The sequence below is a fragment of the Protobothrops mucrosquamatus genome, unplaced genomic scaffold (genome assembly GCF_001527695.2).
Source record: "Protobothrops mucrosquamatus isolate PMUCROS unplaced genomic scaffold, P.Mucros_1.0 scaffold2237, whole genome shotgun sequence".
Taxonomy (NCBI): domain Eukaryota; kingdom Metazoa; phylum Chordata; class Lepidosauria; order Squamata; family Viperidae; genus Protobothrops; species Protobothrops mucrosquamatus.
The window spans coordinates 398,047-419,611 of record NW_015388326.1 but is presented as its reverse complement, the minus strand read 5'-3'; the positions used below and the strand labels follow the sequence as shown (position 1 = coordinate 419,611).

The 21,565-nt window shown below is 35.9% G+C and overlaps 1 protein-coding gene across 1 annotated transcript in view; it reads left to right on the top strand.

The window, feature by feature from the left end:
* LOC107295145 (sodium channel protein type 3 subunit alpha) overlaps positions 1-21,565 on the top strand; it is a 68,788-nt gene that overhangs the window by 39,049 nt on the left and 8,174 nt on the right. The window contains 6 exon segments of the mRNA XM_029285777.1: positions 2,052-2,531; positions 11,805-11,925; positions 14,095-14,249; positions 14,546-14,719; positions 19,506-19,628; positions 21,037-21,318. Coding sequence (XP_029141610.1) covers positions 2,052-2,531; positions 11,805-11,925; positions 14,095-14,249; positions 14,546-14,719; positions 19,506-19,628; positions 21,037-21,318 — 1,335 coding nt within the window.

Sequence of the window (21,565 nt, the reverse complement as noted above, 5' to 3'; positions counted from 1 at the left end):
ACACACACACACACACACACCAGCAAGAGTTAAAAGATTCGGTAAGGAAGGGCATGCACCAACCCAAATTTCTGAAATCCTCTTTGACAGGATGTAATATATTCATATATTACAATATTTGTTACAGTATTATATTACCTATAATATAGCACAATATTCATTACTTATGAAAGCTTCTAAAGCGGTAGCCTAGGTGAAGAGTCTATTAATTTGCTAACTATTTTAAAATTAAGGATGAGTATAAGTGAGTAACGTAGGCATGCTTTTATCCTCAATTTAATCAGTTGACTTTAATTACATACATATTTAACTTTTTGAGGCCTTCATATAAGTACAGGTAGTCCTTGATGTACAACCACAATTGAGCCCAAAATTTCTGTTGCTAAGTGAGACGTTTGTTAAGTGAGTTTTGTCCTATTTCATGGCCTTTCTTGTCACAGTTGTTCAGTGAATCACTGCATTTGTTAATTTAATAACAAGGTTGTTAAGTAAAGTGGACTTCCCCATTGACTTTGCTTGTCAGAAGTTTGCAAAAGGTGATCACGTGACCCCAGGACATTGCAACCATCATAAATAAGAACCAGCTGATAAGCATCCGAATTTTGATCACATGACCTCCGGGGATGCTGCAATGGTTGTAAGTGTGAAAAACGGTCATAAGTCACTTTTTTCAGTGCCGTTGTAACTTCGGTCACTAAATGAACTGTTGTAAGTCAAGGACTACCTATAGCTAATGCCTTTTTCACATTTGCTAGATTTAGCTTTCAAATATGCTGGCTAACTGACCACAGGAGTTTTGTTTGAATGCTCTCCTAAAAATCATTCCGATAGCAAAAGAAGCAAGCCATCACACAGTATGAAAACAACTTGTCTCATTAGAAGCCAGAAACAGCTAAAAGATCAAAAGGGAGCTCTTGGCTGTATGACAGCAGTTCCTTTTTCTGGATGCTTTAAAAAAATTTTTTTAAAAATTACTGCCCTATATAAGATTTTACATATATAGAGAAATTGGGAAAATAAAACATAGATAAGAATGAAACTGTTGTGTTTGATTAGATAAAACTTTGTTCCATAAGGATCAACTGGATATCTTACAGTACTGTGCTAATAGTATCAATAAAAGAATAGACAAATCAGTGCAGAATAGGAACATTAATAAATATTTGGAGTGTGTTGATTCTAATGCCTCGTCTGGTGTACTGCAGATTGAGGTTAATGGTGTTCTTAGAATGGAATGTACTGATTAAGAGGTATCATATTTTTAATGTTTTCCAAGTTAAAACTAACACAACAAAACCCCATTCTACATATAAACCATCCAGAGTCACTGGGAGTTGGACAGCATATGACTTTAATACATTTCTATTAATAATATTATAGCAGAAAGCAAGGAGGCTGGAACCTTTGCTCTTGGTGTTCTATTTTTAACACACTGAAAATTGATATGTATGTTTCATTTATTTATTTTATAAGGTTTTGGAGTGTTGCTAAGAATTAAAAGAGACAATTCACTCCATTTCTGATTTCTGCTAACATGAAGGTGAGACTGTCTCTTTGGGATGGTGCTGATGAATAAAATTAAACAAAGCAGATAATGGAGGTCTGGAACTGAAGTAGCGCATGGTACTTTAAGAGTGTAGTTCTTTTTTTCCTGATATTATGTATTGATGGGCCAACATCTCACATCATCTCAGACCAGGGGTCCCCAACTCCTGGTCTGTGGACCGGTACCGGGCCATGGCATGCCAGCAATCAGGCTGCACAAACAAGCAAAGCCCCATCCGCAGGATGCAGGGAGCACACAAAACCACACCCCCTCCAGTCCACAAAAAAACCTCTCTCAACGTAACCGGTCCCTGGTGCCCAAAAGGTTGGAGACCTCTGTTCATTCTTGCTGATGAATACAGTATAGGAGACTGGGAAAGGCTATTTGAACCCCTTTCACAAGCAAGGTTCCTCTTCCATGCTTGTCATTTTTTCTTGCTATAAATCTTACTCTTATATAAAAAAAACCTCATCTGCATCTGATGCTTTCCTTCTTGGTCTTTTAGGTATTAAACCTGTTTCTAGCCTTGCTCCTGAGCTCCTTCAGTTCAGACAATCTTGCTGCTACTGATGATGATAATGAGACGAACAATCTCCAGATTGCTGTGGCGAGGATTCAGAAAGGAATAGATTACATTAAGAAAACATTGGGAGAAGTTGTCCAAAAAAGCACAAAGCCAAAAGCCATAGATGATATCAAAGTCCTTGAAGAACTAAACCACAAGAAAGATGTCTACATTTCCAACCACACCATGGTTGAAATAACTAAGGAAGTTCATTATCTGAGAGATGGAAATGGAACGACCAGTGGTGTAGGAACAGGCAGCAGTGTGGAAAAATATATTATTGATGAAAATGATTACATGTCATTTATAAACAATCCAGGCCTTACTGTAACTGTACCGATTGCAGTTGGAGAGTCAGATTTTGAAAATATAAACACAGAAGAATTTAGCAGTGAATCTGACCTGGAAGGAAGCAAAGAGGTAGGCCTTCTTATATTTATAATATATATAGATATATATAATATTAAGCAGAAAAATAGTGACACAAAAATATTTCAATTGTGTTACATTGAATTATTCTTATTTATAACATAGTTTAAAAGGTTAACATAGTTGTCTTTTTAAAATAAAAACTAATCATTTTTTAAAAATAACAATGAATTCATTTATTGTTATAAAATGGCAGTTAATGTATAATGCTGGTGTTTGTTTTGTTCTGTGTAATTCGGAATAGAGAACCAGTTTGGTGTAGTGGTTAAAGGCCAGGAACTGGGAGACGGTGTGTTCTAGTCCTATGTTGAGTACAAAGCCATCTGAGTGACTCCGAGCCAGTCACTCTCTCTCAGACCTAGGAAGACTGCAATGACAAACCATTTCTGAAAAAGTTGGCTTGAAAGCTGCGTGGACTTATCTAGGCAGTCATAAGGAGTCAAGACTGATTTGAAGGCTCAAAAACAAACAGATAGATGAATAAGAAGAAACTACAGAGTCAGTAGACTGTATCTAGGCCATTAAGCCAAACCTATAAATTGTATTAAAGCAACCAGGATAGATTGCTGGCTACTCTGATTGAGCACAGTTATGGAAGGAAAACTATTGAGAGGGATAATTCTTGACCACATGTTTGGAATTTTCTTTGCTGATTCCCCCCCCCCCCACAAAAAAAATATCCTGTTGCATTTTTTACAATAGAGACGCAACAAGGTCTCCCTTATTTTACTTAGCAGTAGAGATAACCTACTATGGCCTAAGAGATTATATTCTTTTTGGACTAGTCTTCATTTTATCTTTGCGTTAATTAATAGGCCATCTTTCTATAGTGCATGCCATTTGGCTGCTTTGATTTTTAGATGTTTAGCAGTGAGCTGATCTTTTTTTTCTTCAATGATTCAGGATTTGTATATCCGTTTTAAAGACTGAATTCCCCTTCATCCTAGACTTTCCAATACACTTCTGCTTGCCTCCTTATGTAGGTTTACATTATAGTAAGTATAATGTTCCTTCCTAGGATGTTATTCTGGAGAACCCTCAGCCATGCTAGAAAAGAAGACATGTATGCAGGGGAAGGGGGGGGAGAGAAGAAAGTAAAAGCACATTAGTCGTTTTCATTAATTTTTAGTATTTTTAGTTTTAGTTAAAACTTTATTATCAAAGATTCAAGAAATCAGACTCTTTGGTATTTGTTCAATTTACTCTCCACTTTCCTGCGTGTGGAATATTTCACCCGCCTGCAAAAATGGTTGAGAAAAATTCAAGCACATAAATGTCAGCTATTTGGGATTTGAGGTAAATTGTTGACTTAGTTTCATTGTTTACTTAAAAGGTTCCATAGGATCTGCCAGGCCTATACGCCTGTTTCAAAAATTATTTGGAAGAAATGCTTTAGATCTAAACACCTCAACATTTTCAGGTTTTATTTCCCAGCCAATGCAATGCAGAAAGAACAGTACATATGTTTGGGTCAGACTTGTATTTGAATATTTCTTGGGGGTTTGGGGTGTGTGTGTAATTTTGTACATTTTTCTAACCTATTCAGATAGGTTAGAATTATTGTGATTTTTCCTAAATCATACGAACTTAATTTAGAGAGTAAAGTAGAAGCCATAGGAGCAGGGCACAATTAGGTGAACATCTCTGCAGAACAATGCAGTTGGTAGCATGAATGTGAGGGATACACAAGAAATAAACAGTACACGATAGAAATAAAACTACAATAAAGTATAAACAGTTGGGTGCTAACTATCCATTTCTTTGAAAGTGAGGGGTAATAAGCCAAATTCCAAGCATGTTTACTGAGAAGTAATTAATGCAATATTTGTTCATTAGGTAAATATACTAGAATTGTAGCCTTATTTTAGCAATGTTAACTAAATAACACTGTGCAAGGCCAGCTTTTTCACTGAACTGGGTAAAGAAAGAATTGATGGATTTGCAAGGAAAAAGAAAAGAGTTCAATCCTCTTTTTATTTACTTATAAATATTTTCATCTTGGAAAATAGTCATTTTCTTACATTTCTATTAAAATTCCAAACTGGGAATGACAGAGTTTTAAAAGATTTTACATGTTTCCCTTCTAAAAGGTCCTATACTTCTTCCTCAAAGAAAACAAACTCTTGTTTTATTTTTCTTTGATGTATCTACTAATTTAGTGGTTCTGCTAATTATGAACAGTAGTTAAACAAAGACTGGGGAAAAGCTTCCTTACAGAAACTGAAGTGAGGGAATGAGTTTAATTTCTGAACAATTTCTTATACAATTTAAATTAATTTCAGTGGCTAGCCATTAGAATGTCCTTTGGTAAGAGAGATGTTAAGGAAGGAAAGAAAAAAACATTTCTGAAGATGTGTTTTTTTGTGTGATAATGGAATTATTCTATTCTAGAGATTGATATAGTTCAGTTTTCTTCTGAATAATCACTTGCTGTTTAGATTCTACTTTGAAGAAATATTTAAATTACATTTGAGTAATTTCCCTCTTACACAACCTTTTCCTGGCACCACCATTGTTAATACTATACCAGAACTATAGAACATGGAAGGAGCAAAGGAAGCTCTTAGGTCCTCCAGATTCAATAAGGAGAACTCAGTCTGGTTTGCTAACTGTGGCCACAATGGATCCCTCCCAATGAATGGTCCACAGCAGCTCCAGGTTCTGGTGGTGAGCTAAATTCTTTTTCTTCAGAGTGGATGAGGTCAAGCCGAAGACCAGTGTTCTGCTTTAGAGTCGAGGAGGGAGGGAGCCATGCAGTTGAGGATCATTTCTTGCTTGCTTAAGGACTGCTAATGAATTGGGAGCATCACATCATTAGCAGACAAACAAACAAACCAAAAACAAATAAAAGCAATTATGTGACATAGCCCCAGTGATAAAGTATCAGTGGTTCATCATGCTTTACTTTATTCCAGTAATATTGATGTCTTTGCCAATAGAGTTGTCTACAGAACTGTTGGACTATAGCAAAATCCAGCAAGTCTTTTGGAGATGATGGGATTTGTAATCTAAAATGTTGTTAAGCCACCAGCTTGGAGAAAGCTGATTTAAAATGTAATTAGGGCTGTGAGCATTCAATCTCTCTTTTTCTGAGTTTTATGATGACATCTTTAGGTTCTCCTCCTCCTCGTCCTCCTTTTTTGTTTAACTTTTCTGAAAATGCTTCGAAACCAGAGCAAAAGTTGTGAGGTACTGTGTCATGAACTTCATTGCCTGCCGTTCTTACTTCTCACAGGGGTAAATTCAAGCTGGAGCAATCAAGAATGCAGCTCTGTTGCTTTTTAACCAGGTAGATTCAACCTATCACACCTCTTAACAGGTTATCTAAGCAAGCTATACTTAATCGGTTTCTGGATATTGACTGGCCTGCATGCTATATTGAGCTGTGTTTCCTTCCCTATTCATCGCAAGATGGTGCAGACATACAGCTACTCTCTGCTGAGTCTCATGACTCACACATCACAGCATGGTCAGGCAAGATTGGCAACCTTTACATACATTTCGATCCTGCTAATGATTTCTCTAGATTACATTTTATTATCAACTCTTTTGAACAGCTACTGCATGACTTAGAGGTGTTGCAAGGTAGATTAAATGGACGAGAATGTTAACTCCTTCAAAGGTCAAGGGGGAAAAAAAACAGAGCATGCATAGTTTTTAAAGCAATGAAAACAACCCCTTTTTGATTCAGCCCTTATAAATGTGCTGTGTAATTATTTATATAATTAACACAGGTGAACTTTAGAGAAACAATTTCAAATTATTATTTTTATTGTATTCTGTTTGCTTACTTGCTTTTTAATTTCAAGGTATTTTCATGCAGCAAGCCTTTCTATTTCTAATATCTTTTCTTGCAGTATTTGTCTGAGTATTTTGGATTTTCATGTATGATATCAACTGGTGCACTCAGAAAATAAAAAAAAATGTTTCACTGTTTTATGAAACTGTTGCTTAGAACAAAGATATGATCTACAAGGAATGAATTCATGAATTAACCCTAGCATTGATTTGGATTTTAATATTGATAGAGTGCAATAAATAGCAAGCAGTAATTTAAATGCATACAAAATGTATTTCATAATTTTAAAAAATCCAATTATATTCCTTTTCTTCTGCTAAAGAAGCAATACAGGTAGAGCCTGAGTGACATTTACTGTTTTGCCTAAGAGATGTTTATTGCTAAAAAGATTACTCAGATTGTTCTGTTCTGTTTGGCATTGGCCATTGCTAGGGAAACAGATGTTTCTGTCCTACTTGTTTTTCTGAATATCATGTTTTTAACATTAAAGAAATAAAAGTTATTATAAGAAAGCAGTAGTTATAAGCTACTGCATAACTACAAACATTCACAACTATTGACAAATAGATTATTCTAAAAGGAGAACTTAAATTATTCAGAATTTAATTCTGTCTGATGTAGAAGCTTTAAAGCACTCTTACGTGATTCAGTAATAACCAGCTCATACTATCAAAATACCCCTCAATATAACAAGGTTCTACTAGTATTGTATATCTTGTATTATACATTCTGCTCTTCAGATACAAGATTTTCCATGTTGCTTTCTCATTCCCTGGCTATATTCCCCAGTTTACAACTGGTCCTTCCTATGAAGGTTTCCCTCTGTGTACCATCAAATTGCATAACAGATGGAGAGACAAAACAGATAATGGTTATAGTTCATACAATGAGTTCTAAGAAATGCTCTAGAATAGGACAAGAGAGTTGTTTCTGTGAGTTCAAGTTCTTCTATATTTGAACAGATCAGGCAAACTCAAGCAAGTTATTAACTCTTGTTTTCATTAAAAGTGCTAGTTTCAGCCTTATGGATTTTCAACAGACTCAGTGGCTAGGTTTGCCTTTTTGTAATCTTCGAATATACAGTTATATCCAGTACATGTTATATACAGGCTGCAAATTAAGTGCTCAAGTTGCTTTGGAGATAAGAAAAAATATTTAATACAGAGTGAGAAACTTTTTGTCTTGCTCAGAAGTCAATTCAAATCCCTAAAAATAGTCAGAGATGTGGTTGAAATGTGAAGAATAAGAGTAACTATTTCCTGCAGGTTTGTCAAGTCATGAAGCAATTTCGAATACTCAAACTGTACAAGATGACTTATTCCTAATAATTTATAATGGCTGAATCCCTTTGTTTATTTGAATGTCATTTGACTCATGAAGTGGTTTGTAAAGCTTGAACATTTGTAAAATAACCTGCTCCTGCTCCCATTGAAGTAACATAAAGCAAAAATAAAATGAGAGCAAGACTGGGTCCGAAGTGAATGCTTTAATAATAGAAATGGGCTCTTTTAACCTGCTGTGGGGCAAAGCTGGTATGAATTGGCCTTACATGGGCAAACAGATATGGGCAAAAAAAGAGTTTCTGTAAAATCCAAAAGAGATCTTTAACATGGATGTCCCATTGCTATCTATGCCAATTTAGACTGCACCCATGTTATGTAATGTTTGTAGAGCATCTTTTTTAAAAAGAGAAGTTGGATATCTCTCTGTCTTGGCACAGTTTCACTAATATTGCACAGGCTTCTGCTCTAATCCAGCATGTTGTTTTGCTGATCCAGGCCTTGGGAATGCTGCCTCATCAACAAATGTCTTCCAGTGTACTCTTGCAGATAATTAAGATGTTTCCTCTTTATACTTGCAGAGTGGTCTGTCATAGAAAATAGTTGGATAATTTTTCTCAAACTTTTAATATTTTATGCAAAAGGATTTGAGTGTCTTGTAATAACAGACAACCCCATCCTGAACCCTCCCTCCCTCCCTCCCTCCCTCCCTTCCTTCCTTCCTTCCTTCCTTCCTTCCTTCCTTCCTTCCTTCCTTCCTTCCTTCCTGAATTCCAATTACTCTATGCAGTGCTTTTTTTGTAAAAAAAAAAAAAAAAAAAGGTGCCGGAACTCACACACATTATACAACCCACCTTGCCTACCCTACAAGGTTCCATCCAAAAAAGGTGCCGGAACTCCGTTCTGGGCGTTCTATGACAAAAAAAGCCCTGACTCTATGTATGTGTTATTTCCTGTGAGTTAGAACCTATAATTGTCTCCTTTTTGCTTTATAAAGTTATTATACTATTTTCAGGATCTTAACTTCTAATACATATTAGGAATTGCATTATAGGTGAGAATAATGAGGTATATTATAACAGGTCTGATGTTGCTGATGTTGTATCCCACTGGAGAAAATGAAAAAGTCCAGTTCACATGAAATATGAATTATTATTCCCCATGTCATAAATAGGTTGCTGCAACTTCAGCTATCTTCCTTGACTCCCTAAACTTTAAAAAGTAACTAGAAGCAAAAGCCCCCACTTTGAGCCAAGATCAGTTCCTTGTGCCATCTTAGTTCTTAGGCCCAAAGAACCAAAAATAACACATGGAGTTACTTCTGAGTTGTTCCTTTATCGTTGTTTACCTACAAACAGAATCTTGCCAGACTAAAGGAATTATCTGGAATAACTATAGATATATTCTTTGAATTACTAGGGAGAATCCAGCCTTGCTCTCTTCCTGCCTATTGGACATTCCCAGTTCTCTGCTCTTTTTGCCCTCTGGGAAAGAGCCGCCCTCTCCTGTGACTCTTGACTATATTCCTCAACACTAATTCAGGGAATTATGATTTATTTTATCTCGGCTTTCAGAATCAGGCATAATTAGAAAGCATACTTTGATCTTGATTTGTCTTCACTAACAACAAGTTTAAAAAGCATTTTTCCATCAGTATGGATGTCAGTGGAAATGGTGTTTTGTTTAAAACCGAAAACAGATATCCTGATTGGTGATTGCAGAAGTAAAGATGAAGAGAGTAAAGTATGAGTCTCAGTGCAACTTATTTAAATGATTACATGTACTTCTCTTCTGATACATCTCAACTCAAAAACTGAATTGAGATGTTTGTAAATTTTGTCTGATATACAAGTTTTTATTGAACTACACTGGTGAACTATCAGGCATATAGTATGTGCATTTATTATTTGGAGGAATGTCCAACTCTGGGAAATACTTACTATCTTCTTCGTGGTCTTTTGAAAAAGTCTTCAAAAGTAGCAGCCAAAAAATGTATTGATACAAAGGAATTAACATTTAAAAAGTGAATCACTAAAGATATACAGAGTAATAAGAAATGAATTCTCAAAGTTTCTTTTCTTGTGTAAACCAGGACCAGTATATTTATAGGCAGGATATATTTTATTGTTTAGAAAATATTACAATATTGCTATTAAAACATTGAGTACAATGCAGTTGGGGAAAGAGGATGAAAAGAAGATGTCAAGTACCTCTTCCACATAGCTGTGACGGCACATGCTGGTGAATCAGATTTTCCCATAACATAAAAAATTAATAATCTTGAAGTTTCCCAGAAATACATTATATCTATTTCTACAATGCATAAAATATAAACATCAAAAAGGTTCTTTCTTATCTGGATGATGACTTTAGCCATCAATAGAAGCATAGAAATAAAGCATATTTACACATGATTCAAAAGAGACAATAAAAAAACTAAAGAAACAAAGGCTACATCCTCTTTAGCAGCCAACACCAAGATAAACATGGATTAACACTAGACAAACAATGAAACAGAAACAATGCCCTAATCTAGGAACTCCTAGGAAGCAAACTACAACCCTTCCCCAAAAAGCTACTATATATAAGTGGAAAGCAAATTCCAAACTCACCTTGATGATGGTACCTAGTTGGATAATGCAACATCTCCAAGCAAATGACCACGCTCAAAGAGGACCAAGGACTCCATAAAATACTTTGGCCCGAAGGTCTGTGAGCATGCATGGCACCTTACCACAGTTAGAAGGAAAATAGATTTGCTAGAATATAATGGTGCAACATTGTATTAAAAGTCTGGTTAAGCAGAGGTGAGTAAGCTGAGCTTCAAAGGGTTTTCCCTGGCCCCCAAATGCAATCTGAACGTTGTGACCAAATGAAAATCTTAATGCAGCAGGAGAGAACAATTCTTAAATACGTGACTAGAAAATATGTTAAGTAATATTTAAAAAACCAAACTTAATGTTTATGCTGACCCCATTCATTACTCTTTGGGAAATCTCCAGGGAATATTGCCCAAAGACAAACACAATCCACAAAAGTTTTACCTCCCTCATGTAACATGTCTGTATTAATCCCTTCACTGAAGCTGCCCAAACCCGAAAACTGTGTGTGGCTTTTATTTGGAAACATTCATATAGTCTCATTTCTTTTGCACCTTGGTCTCCTAGCACTGGGATGAATATAAAAACAACTGTACTGTGTCCAAACAGTGTGTGAAGTCCACAGGTTTTCCAGTTTGCCAAATGGGAGGGGGGTTGAGAAAAAAGTGTCTAAGTTATAGGGTTATATAAATAAGAACTAGTCTTTATTTAATAAAAAAAGGGGGGTGTCGAAACAACAAATATTAACTTCCAAATAAAACATGAGGAGACTGAGTTCTATAATTTGTGGATTCCCGGTTCTCAAATAATATACAGATCCAGGCATAAAATTGTAGATTTCAAATTTTAATTTATTGCAAAATAATTGTTGCCTTCTTGCTCAGAATTTGCCTTGTCTTGCAATCTGTATCTTCAGTATTTCTCTTATTATTATTTCCATAAGTTGAAAAAGATTGTGACCCAGATATTTCAGAAAGTGCTGCGTTCCACAGGGCACTTCACACTTGCAGTTGCACAAACAAAATCCATGTGCTAAAATGACATACAAAGACATGCTGTTGTTAGATTCCCCTCCCCATCCAGCTGAATTCTTCTATTTTGGCAACAAGGTTTAAGGATTATATTTATGCTAGATTTTCAGCAGCCTGTAATTTAATAATATGTGGATATTAATATATTAATGATATCAGGAACTTAATTTGCTAATTTGCTGTTTTTTGTGAAATTAGAAAGGAACAGTTGGACAACAGGCCATTTTCTATCATTCTATCATTTTCTTCTGTAATATTCAGCAGTCGTGAAGGTAGCTATGAAGTGTCTGCTTTCATTAGGAGGGTAATAATTGATATTGCATTTATTACGATATGATATTATTTATGAAATATGAATTGCCAGAAAGAGATGTTTGTCAGCAGTGTTTCTGGTGAGTAAACATAAATGCAGGAGCAGATTTAATATTCATGTTAAATTGTTTACTGCTTTGAAATGATCAGTGTAAAATTGGGTAGAGACCTCCTTTGAGCATGATAAACTTACAGGGGGAGGGGGGAAAAATGCAAACTTTTCTGTGGGGTTTTATTTCCAGAAGATAAATGACACCAGTTCATCTGAAGGCAGTACTGTGGATGTTGCCCTGCCAGGAGAGGGGGAGCAGGCAGAGATCGAACCCGAAGAAGCTCTTGAGCCTGAAGCCTGTTTCACAGAAGGTAACAGGGTATTTCTGAGCCTGGCTTCCCAGGAACTGCCATTTTGTGGATGAGGTACCTGCACAAACTGGGCTGGCTTCTAAGCACTAACAGTCAGATTTCATTTCACCATTACACAGCATTGGTCCTTTGTCAATAACTTACAGATACGTTCCTTGGTTTGGGTTCTCAAAAAGGATAGGCCAATTTAATTTATACACACACACACACACATATATATATGGCAAAGAGGGGAGGAGAGCCTGTGGCTTGGTGGTTAAATCACTGCCTAGTATGTAAACTGCCCAGGTTCGAATCCCATAAAAGGTATGGCTAACTGATGAAAGCAGAACAAGCTAGAAATGGCCATCTTAGTCTCCCAATTTAATTCTTTAACTCTTTGTCAGAAAAAGAAATTTGGATGTAGATAGATAGATAGATAGATAGATAGATAGATAGATAGATATAGATATAGATATAGATATATACACACACACAAATAAATTAGTGGATCATATACCCCCCCCCCAAAAAAAACTAGGGCATATGTATGCAGTATTTTGTTTAAAAAAATGTCTATGTGTATTTTCTCAAATACAATCTCTCCCTGGAATGCTATCGTCTGCTTCTAAAAACATTTTTTGGAATCACTTTGTGAAAAATTGAAATCCAGAAGCCAGAGCCTGTCTAAGATACTTTGCTAAGTGGGGGAAAGAAAAAAAAAGATAGTTTTTAGATAGATAGATAGATAGATAGATAGATAGATAGATAGATAGATAGATAGATAGATAGATAGATAGATAGATAGATAGATAGATAGATAGAATAGTGTTTTTTCAGTATTGACAATCGTCATCATACTTGAGGCCATTAACGGATGCATAACACACACGGTTTGCCCTCCAACAAAAATAAATCACTGGAGAATCAGAAGAAGCAGCTATGGGAAGGTTTCCTCTTTGTTTCCAGAACCTCAGAGACCCAGGGTGGAATATTAATTTGACACATTCCCCAAATGTGTCCTGTGTCAGTAATTTATCTCTTCTCTTTTTAAACTTTTAAATTCAGTGGTTCATTGGACAGGAATGCGTGAGTACTATATACTACAAGTAGTCCTTGACTTACAACAGTTTGTTTAGTGACCATTCACAATGGCAGTGAAAAAAGTGACTTATGACCATTTTTCACACTTAGGACCGTTACAGTATCCCCATGGTCATGTGATCAAAATTTGGATGTTTGGCAACTGACTCATATTTTTTGATGATGGCAGGGTCATGTGATTACCTTTTGCAACCTTCTGACAAGCAAGGCCGAATGGGGAAGCCAGGTTGACTTAACAACCGCCAACTTAACAACTTCAGTAATTCATTTAACAGCTGTGGCAGGAAAGGTTGTCAAATGGGGCAAAACTCACAATAAAAGTCTCTCTTACCAACATAAATTTTGGGCTCAGTTGTGGTTATAAGTTGAGGACTACCTGTATCCCAAAACATTAAAATAACCCTTATGTAACAGATTTTTAAAAGATGAGATTTTGGCTTTAAAAGTCTGGAATGAAAAAGCTTTGCTCTGTACTGTCATTTCAAGTACCAAACCATAATTTGGATGCGGCCTACTCCATGTGTGAAGAACCACTGTCTTCTGCACTACCCCTATAGCCTTGTCCTCTTCTCAGTCTCTGCCATCATAGGTGGTTATTCCAGTCTTTTGAAAGGACATGGTTTCTTTAAATCCTGACTAACATATAGCTACAGGAATAACTCGATGATCAGAAATTTTATACATCCTATTGGATGCATTTTATCCATAGGACAAAAACCCAGGTGCCAATTATTTTCCTTAGCTAAACAGAACTGTGCTAAGCCTGGCTTTTCTTCCCTCTAAGGCAGGGATAGGAAACCTTGGCTCTTTTATGACTTGTCGACTTCAACTCCCAGAATTCCTGAGCCAGCTATGCTGCCTCAGGAATTCTGGGAGTTGAAGTCCACGAGTCATAAAAGAGCCAAGGTTACCTATCCCTGCTCTAAGGAATAATGAATTCTGTCATTTACTTAATACTTCAGGAAATGTTGATAAGCCTATTAAGGTTATGCTAACCTCAGAGAGGTATTACAAGATACCATGTATAAAAGTTTATTTTAAAAAATAAAGTATCTTTCAGTAACATTTTTACTATTGTTATAACAGGCTGCATCCAAAAGTTCCCATGTTGTCAAGTGAGTATAGAAGATGGCAAAGGAAAAATCTGGTGGAATTTTAGAAAAACCTGCTACAGCATTGTTGAACATAACTGGTTTGAAACATTCATTGTATTTATGATTCTCCTCAGCAGTGGTGCTCTGGTGAGAAAAAAAAAGAAAATTAAATATTCTTCTCAAAATGTTAATGGTGTCAATACTTTTAGAAAGAACTTGACAAGAAGTTGCATAGGCTGTGTTTTCAGTTCTGAAAGCTTTAGTTAATCAATAAAGCCATGAAAAGATAATTGAGATTTTTATGTTAAAAAAAAAGGTGAAAGAAAAGATTACAAAAAATAAACATTTTGCAGCTTGCTATTTTTTCCTTATGTGATATTGGAAAAATGATTGCCTTTTTCCTCCATTTTAAAATATGATGAGAGCAACACATCTCTTTCCAGGCCTTTGAAGACATATATGTTGAACAGCGTAAGACTATCAAGACAGTGCTGGAATATGCAGACAAGGTCTTCACGCACATTTTCATTCTAGAAATGCTTTTGAAGTGGGTGGCCTATGGCTTCCAGATTTATTTCACAAATGCCTGGTGTTGGCTGGATTTTTTAATTGTTGATGTAAGTGTTGAAAAATTATAGTTTGCTTTGTAGATATATTTGGCGTCTTTCTGCTTAGAACACCCCAATAAGTTAAAAAGAACTGAAATAGAACACAGGTGTTCCTTGAATAAAAGGTTATTCTGGAAATGCTACTAGCATTCTGATTAGCATAAAGCAAATTTTTGGAGCAACAAATTGACCATAAATTTCTCTTTTAATTCATATATGCACATCTATATTTGGTCCATTTCAAAATTTTATAGCATTCTAACTTGTCTAGACCAGTCCTCTTCAACATGATGCCCCTCTAAATGATATTCGACTTCAGTTCAGTGGTTGGAAGGCACTATGCTGAGGAAGATTGATCTAGACAGTAAATATCTATCTGGATCCACATGAACACTGTACTGTAATGTGGTTGTTTAATTTTGTTTGGCTTTGATTTATAGTCATGTTTCTGGCTCGGTATTAAGTGTGAATAAGACTACTATCGCTTATTTAAGAAACTATGGCTAAAAGTTTAGTATATGAATCCGACACTCTATTAGAGAACAATTACAACCCTCGGCTTTTGTACTGCAACTCTTTTTGTGTTTTCCTTTTGATTCTGACCGCTCAAGGGTTTTAAATGTGAATCATTAGACAACTTTCTATTCTTTGTTGCTTATAGTATAATTTCATATGACAGATCTGAGCAAATTGTGACATGCCAATTCCTTCTTATAATTATATAAATTTGACTGTGTACAGATAGTCCTCGACTTACAACAGTTCGTTTAGTGTTCAAAGTTACAACGGCACTGAAAAAAGTGACTTGTGGCCAGTTTTCACACTTATGACCGTTGTAGCATCCCCATGGTCATGTTACCAAAATTCAGATGCTTGGCAACCGACTCATATTTCTGATGGTTTCTGTATCCTGGGATCACGTGATCTCCTTTAGCGACCTTCTGACAAGCAAAGTCAATGGAGAAGCCAGATTCACTGAACAACAGTTTGACTAATTTAACAACTGTAGTGATTCACTTAACAACTGTGCAAGAAAGGTCCTAAAATGAGGCAAACTCACTTAAAAAATGTTTCACTTAGCAACAGAAACTTTGGGCTCTACTGTGGTCGTTCGTCAAGAACTACCTGTATATAAAATCACTGCAACGATTTAAAAAGATTTTAAAGGCTGAGCCACAATTATATGCATAAAGTAAGATTGCTATTTGTTTTTATTAAAAGTTGTATGAAGCACGTAAAACTCATCACTAACTAATAAAGAGAAAAGGGGAAAGGAAAGGAGAAAGGAAAGGAGAAAGGAAAGGAAAGGAAAGGAAAGAATTCCTTTGCAGCAAATATAAATACAATTAACAGAATTATCTCTTACTCTATGATTCCTCCCAAGTCTCATTTTTTTCTATTATCCCTTTTTCTTATAATCAAAACCCCCTAATATTAAATACACCATAAACCATTAAACACCTGGTTAAAAATATGTAGCATAAAGCTGAACCATTTACTGTTATATTTAGAGAAAACTCCTATTTTTATTTCTTGCCAGAGAGTGCAATAAAAAAAAATGGAGGTGTCGAGCAACTAGTAAGCCATTCTGCATGAGTCAATGATGGCAATCCCGTTCTAGAATATAGCTAGGTCTTTCTTTGCTTTCAGAATGCCATAAGGCTAATATGTGAGAAATAATAGATGTGCTTGATTCTGCCTTACCATGAAAGTGATATGTTGTTTGAGTTAATATTCTGAAGTCTTGTTTACACAAGCTGTCAAGATGGGATGTTTACAAAATTGAATTAATTGACAGGCAATGCTAATTATATTAGCTCTTTGAGAGACATAGAGCGACCCAAACTGCTTCCAATCAATGACGGCCGTAGAAAACTTTAAAACACAGGAACATCAAATAGACTAACAAAAAAGGAGTAAGGAATAACATGAATGCTTTCAGAATAAAAAAAAAATAGCAGGTGTCTCAGTTTGTGGAATCCCTTTTAACTTGTAAGGTTGACTGAAGAAATAATTAACTGGATCTGTTGAATTAAGCCATGATGCTAAGCCATTGTCATTCTGAGAAGTGTCATCCTGAGAGTCCCAGTTTTTCTTTTCTCAACCTGCCCGAAGTATGTGCTTGATTTGAAAAACAGTCATGACTTCAAAGAAGAATCTAAATTTTAAAAGATAAGCTTAGTTGTCACCCTGAGATCTTAGTAGTTTGGAAGATAAATAGCATCTATTTTCCTTCCTACTTCTCATTTTGCATGGGAATGTTCTTCTCCTCATGCTGGTTAACTAATATTAAATTAGTAATAATAATATTTAAATTTAATATTTACTCTCAGTTTTGTATCTTTCCCCCCAATGCTAGTTTCTTGTTTTCTATCTCATTCTGTGGCAAAAGAAAAGTGAACGCAAGGTAATAAANTCATTCCTGCCTCTCTATTTAAAATTTCTTTCTCTATAGAACATTAATTGTGCCTCCTTTTGGAATTTATTTTAAGAATGAATTGACTAGATTAAAAATTGGTGAAAGGTGTATGTGTATCCATGCAAAGAAACACACATACATACATACATACATACATATGTTAAGTTTCGTATGCACACATGTGTGCACATGTACCATACATAACACTAATTTCTTTTTATTATATTTTTATATTTGATCTTGAAAGTGAAGTATCGTCTACCTAGTTTGAAAGGGCTAATGTAATCTAAAATAAACAAGATTATCAAAGAGAGATTCAATCTAGAATTAAGGAGAAATTTCCTCACAGGAGAACAATTAATCAGTGGAATAGCTTGCCTCACGACCCAAATTGTGGGTGATCCATCACGGGAGGTTGTCAACAGGAGAGTAGACAACTTTTGCCCGGAATGGTATAGGGGGTACGGTATAGATTGAGCAGGAGGTTGGACTAGAAGACTTCCAAGGTTCCTTCCAACTTTATTAGTTTTCTGTATTAGTTTTCCTTCCTATCTCCTAGCACAAGAACTCCTTGCTAGGGAATGTGGGAACATTTACGAAGAGATATAAGGTCAAAATTTGGAGGTCCTGGCATTATCTCCTTTACCCATTCAATTTCACGCATGAAGTAAATTAGAGAAATTTACTTCATGCATGAAATTAGATGGGTGAAGGAAATAATGCCAGGGCCTCCAAATTTTGTACCTTACATCTCTTCGTAAATGTTCCCACATTACCTAGCAAGGGGTTCTAGCTTTTGGGGTCAAAACAACATTGTGCAACTATTTCATCTTTCTCCCTTACTAGAAGAGAATCATTAAGAATTAAACATGGAGGAAAACAGTTTAATTTCTCCAAAAATTGTGTTTCTGAGTGAGGGGAATAATAGAATCCTAGCCTTGAAGTATGTGAGGGTGCAAAAAAAAAGTTTTTTTAAGGCAAAAGAAGATACCAATAGCACATGTGTTAGTGCTATCTTGTGTCAAGTAGGTATAACTAGATGTGTCAACTCTTCAAGGTAGTCCAGAGCAGGAAACCAAAAAGATGAATACTAATAGTACATTTATTGAAAGGTTACAATAACAGAATTGTGTAGGAGCTTTCCCTTTCCTTGCCTTTATGCTCCAGAGAACTTGGAAGAATCAAGTTTTCTCAAAATACATTTCTGGTTTGGGCTCAAATTTTTCTTATCTGAACAATGTCTAGGCTGCAGGTCTTCCTCTTCTTCAAGGTTATTCTCCACATCGATTACACCAGTTATGAGATGATGGGATGGGGGTTGGGGGGGGGAACAAGTTAAGGAAGGCTGGGTTAGGCTTTCTACCTCTAATGTTAGAGACCTTCCTTTAGTAGTGTGGAAAAGAAATCAAAAGGAACAATATAAACATAATTGAAATGTATGCCATTGCAATAACATGTAGAAATTATTTGGTGGTAAGCACTAGTTCATTGGAATGGCTCTTGACCATTCTTTATTTGAGCCAATTTCAATTAATAAAAAAAATGGCAGTGTAGCTTGCAGAAGTAGGAGAAAAGTGATCCTGATCAAGACTAAAAGGAAAGAACAAATATTTAAACTTTCCTGATCCTACGCTAGGAACCTGCTCCAAATGTTTACTTTTGTGATTTCTTTTTAGTAAACAAGAAGAAAAAACAGATGCACATGTAAAGTAATAAGTACTTTAATTACTTTATTTTTTCTCACAGAAGTCCTTCAGACTCCTCCTCAGACTCTTAAAGCAATTTTTCCAGGAAACAAAAATTGTCACTGAACATGACTTGAACAGAATATTCAGCAATATAACCTTGCTCCAGATAAAGGAATCAGTTTTTCAGCAACTGTAATAGAAGTATCAGGAAATAATTCTAATCTACCTCTGATTGTCTGTACCGATTAGAACTATACATGGAACTATCTCTTTCAGTAGGTGAAGGCAAGGTTCAGGAGTAAAGCGCGCAAAAAAGCATGTTATTTTTATTTGGCAGTGCTGAAGAAAAGTTCTTGTGAACCAAAATGATCGTTCTCAAATCTCTGTGGTCAGAATGGAACTTGGCTTGGAGGTACACTTTAAGTACACTTTAAGTCAGATCTGTTCTGAAGCCAAGCATCTATGTTTACAAAAAGAAGGATCTATAGGCAGCTATACAGCAATAAGAAACACTTAAGAGTCTGGCTTGATGGAACATAGTCTATGGGAATTTTGTTTCAGTTTTGTGTCCTTGGCTCATCCATCCATTTGGGGCCTGTAGAATCTCATTCAAAATACGTTCTACGAATATTTAAACTTTCTCCATGATGCCTAATGAAATGCTAATGATGCACTTTTTTTCTTCCAGGTTTCATTGGTCAGTTTAATAGCCAATGCACTAGGCTATTCTGAATTAGGGGCCATTAAATCACTTCGAACACTAAGAGCATTGAGGCCTTTAAGAGCTCTGTCACGGTTTGAAGGAATGAGGGTGAGATGTTAAGAAACAAACCTGAAATTAACATTTTCATGAAATAAATCTGTTTCTGCAATATAAGCAATGATGTATTAATGTAGAAATGTTGAACTTTTTTCACTACTATTTCAAGCACTTTCAAAATATTTTAAAAAACCTTTCTATTACCTTCTTTGAGATATCCCCCATAAATTGTTTAAGCCATCTTTAGTGCTTCCATGATGTTGTGTTTCAAGTATTAGGACATTCTTCAGGTGTTAGGGATATATGTACATGTATGTGAATACAATACATGTATTTTGAATCACAAAGATGTATTTTTTTAAAACTCCCAAGATATTTATGTTGTATACACAGAAAATTAAAAATTTTGAAGTGTTGATTATCCAAGTTAAGAAATATTGAAATTTAAAAGAAATATCCATTGAGGGATTCCACCCTAGCCTAAGGACTAGTAGATCAGCCAGATCTTTAAATCCCTCTGGAACTCCATTGGGTGGACGCTATCCAGATCTCAGAAAACCTGATTCCAGAGAGCAGGTACTGCAACAGAGAAGGTACACTTCCTGGGTCTTCATAGATAACACCATTTGATCAAAGGAGCCCAGAGCATGCAAACCAAGTCAGCTGATATCAGCCAGGCAAACACACAATAGAGAGATGGTCCCTCAAATAACCAGGCCCTCTGCCGTGTATGCCTTTGTAGGCCAATCACCTCCAGAAGCAAAGTGGAGCAGTTGAAACTTCCAAGAGGTTTTTAAGAGACCAGAGCCCATTGTACTAGTCAAGCTATACAGTGACTAGTGCATAAGTGACTGTTTCGAGGGCCTCCTGATCCAGGAAAGGATGCAACTGTGCACCAGATGGACCTATGCAAGGACCTTCCTGATCACAGTTGCTGTCCGTTTTTGAACAGAAGCAATGAGTCCACGAAGACCCCCAGATTGGCTGCATTTAACCAAAAGGTCATTCATCTCTTCCTAAATTGTTAGTTTGAGCTGCATTGGTTGTTATCTTTTCTTGTCTCTTTATTAATTTCTTGAAATCTATGGCTTCATATATTATGCATATTTACGTTCGTGTTCCAGTCATTATTTATCAGACATATATGTACTTTTTACGTTTTACTTGTTCTTGGTATGTAACCTTTTTTCTTTTTCTTTTTTCTTTTTTGTCTCCTCAGTGCACGCAAATGTTATGATTCCATCTTACCAGGTTTTCGTTTTCGTTTTTTTACTTTCTGTAGCATTTAGTTTCTGTTTCGTCTTTTGGGTGGGAGGGTAAACTTTACCTTTCCTTCTTTTGACATGTGTGTTATTTTCCATACAATCTGTGAATATAAACAGCTTCAGTTGCAAAAAATAATCTAGGCCTTCTTCCCCTCCCCCCTCCCTTTTTTCCCCCTCTTCAATATGTACCCTAGGTGGTTGTTAATGCCCTTATTGGAGCAATTCCCTCCATTATGAATGTGCTTCTGGTTTGTCTCATATTTTGGCTGATCTTTAGTATCATGGGTGTGAATCTCTTTGCTGGCAAGTTCTACCATTGCGTTAATACCACAACGGGTGAAATGTTCAACGTCAGCGATGTCAACAATAAAACGGAATGTGATGAGCTCATACACAACAATCAGCAAGCCCGATGGAAAAACGTAAAAGTTAACTTTGATAACGTTGGGGCTGGTTATCTTGCTCTGCTTCAAGTTGTAAGTAATATTCTTTCTACCCCGCTGCCTATTAAAATAATTATGGAAATCATCTAAGTTCGTTGCTTTCACTCTAAAGTTCCACATAAGTTCCAGTGATACTTGCTTGAATCAAGATCCAGGATCAAAAGAGTTGCCTTCGGTAAGATGGGTGACTATATATAGTAAATTTAATAAATAAATAAATAAAAGTAGTAATGAAGCCATTGCAGGCACTGTTCACATTGGAATTTCTACAAGTAAAAAA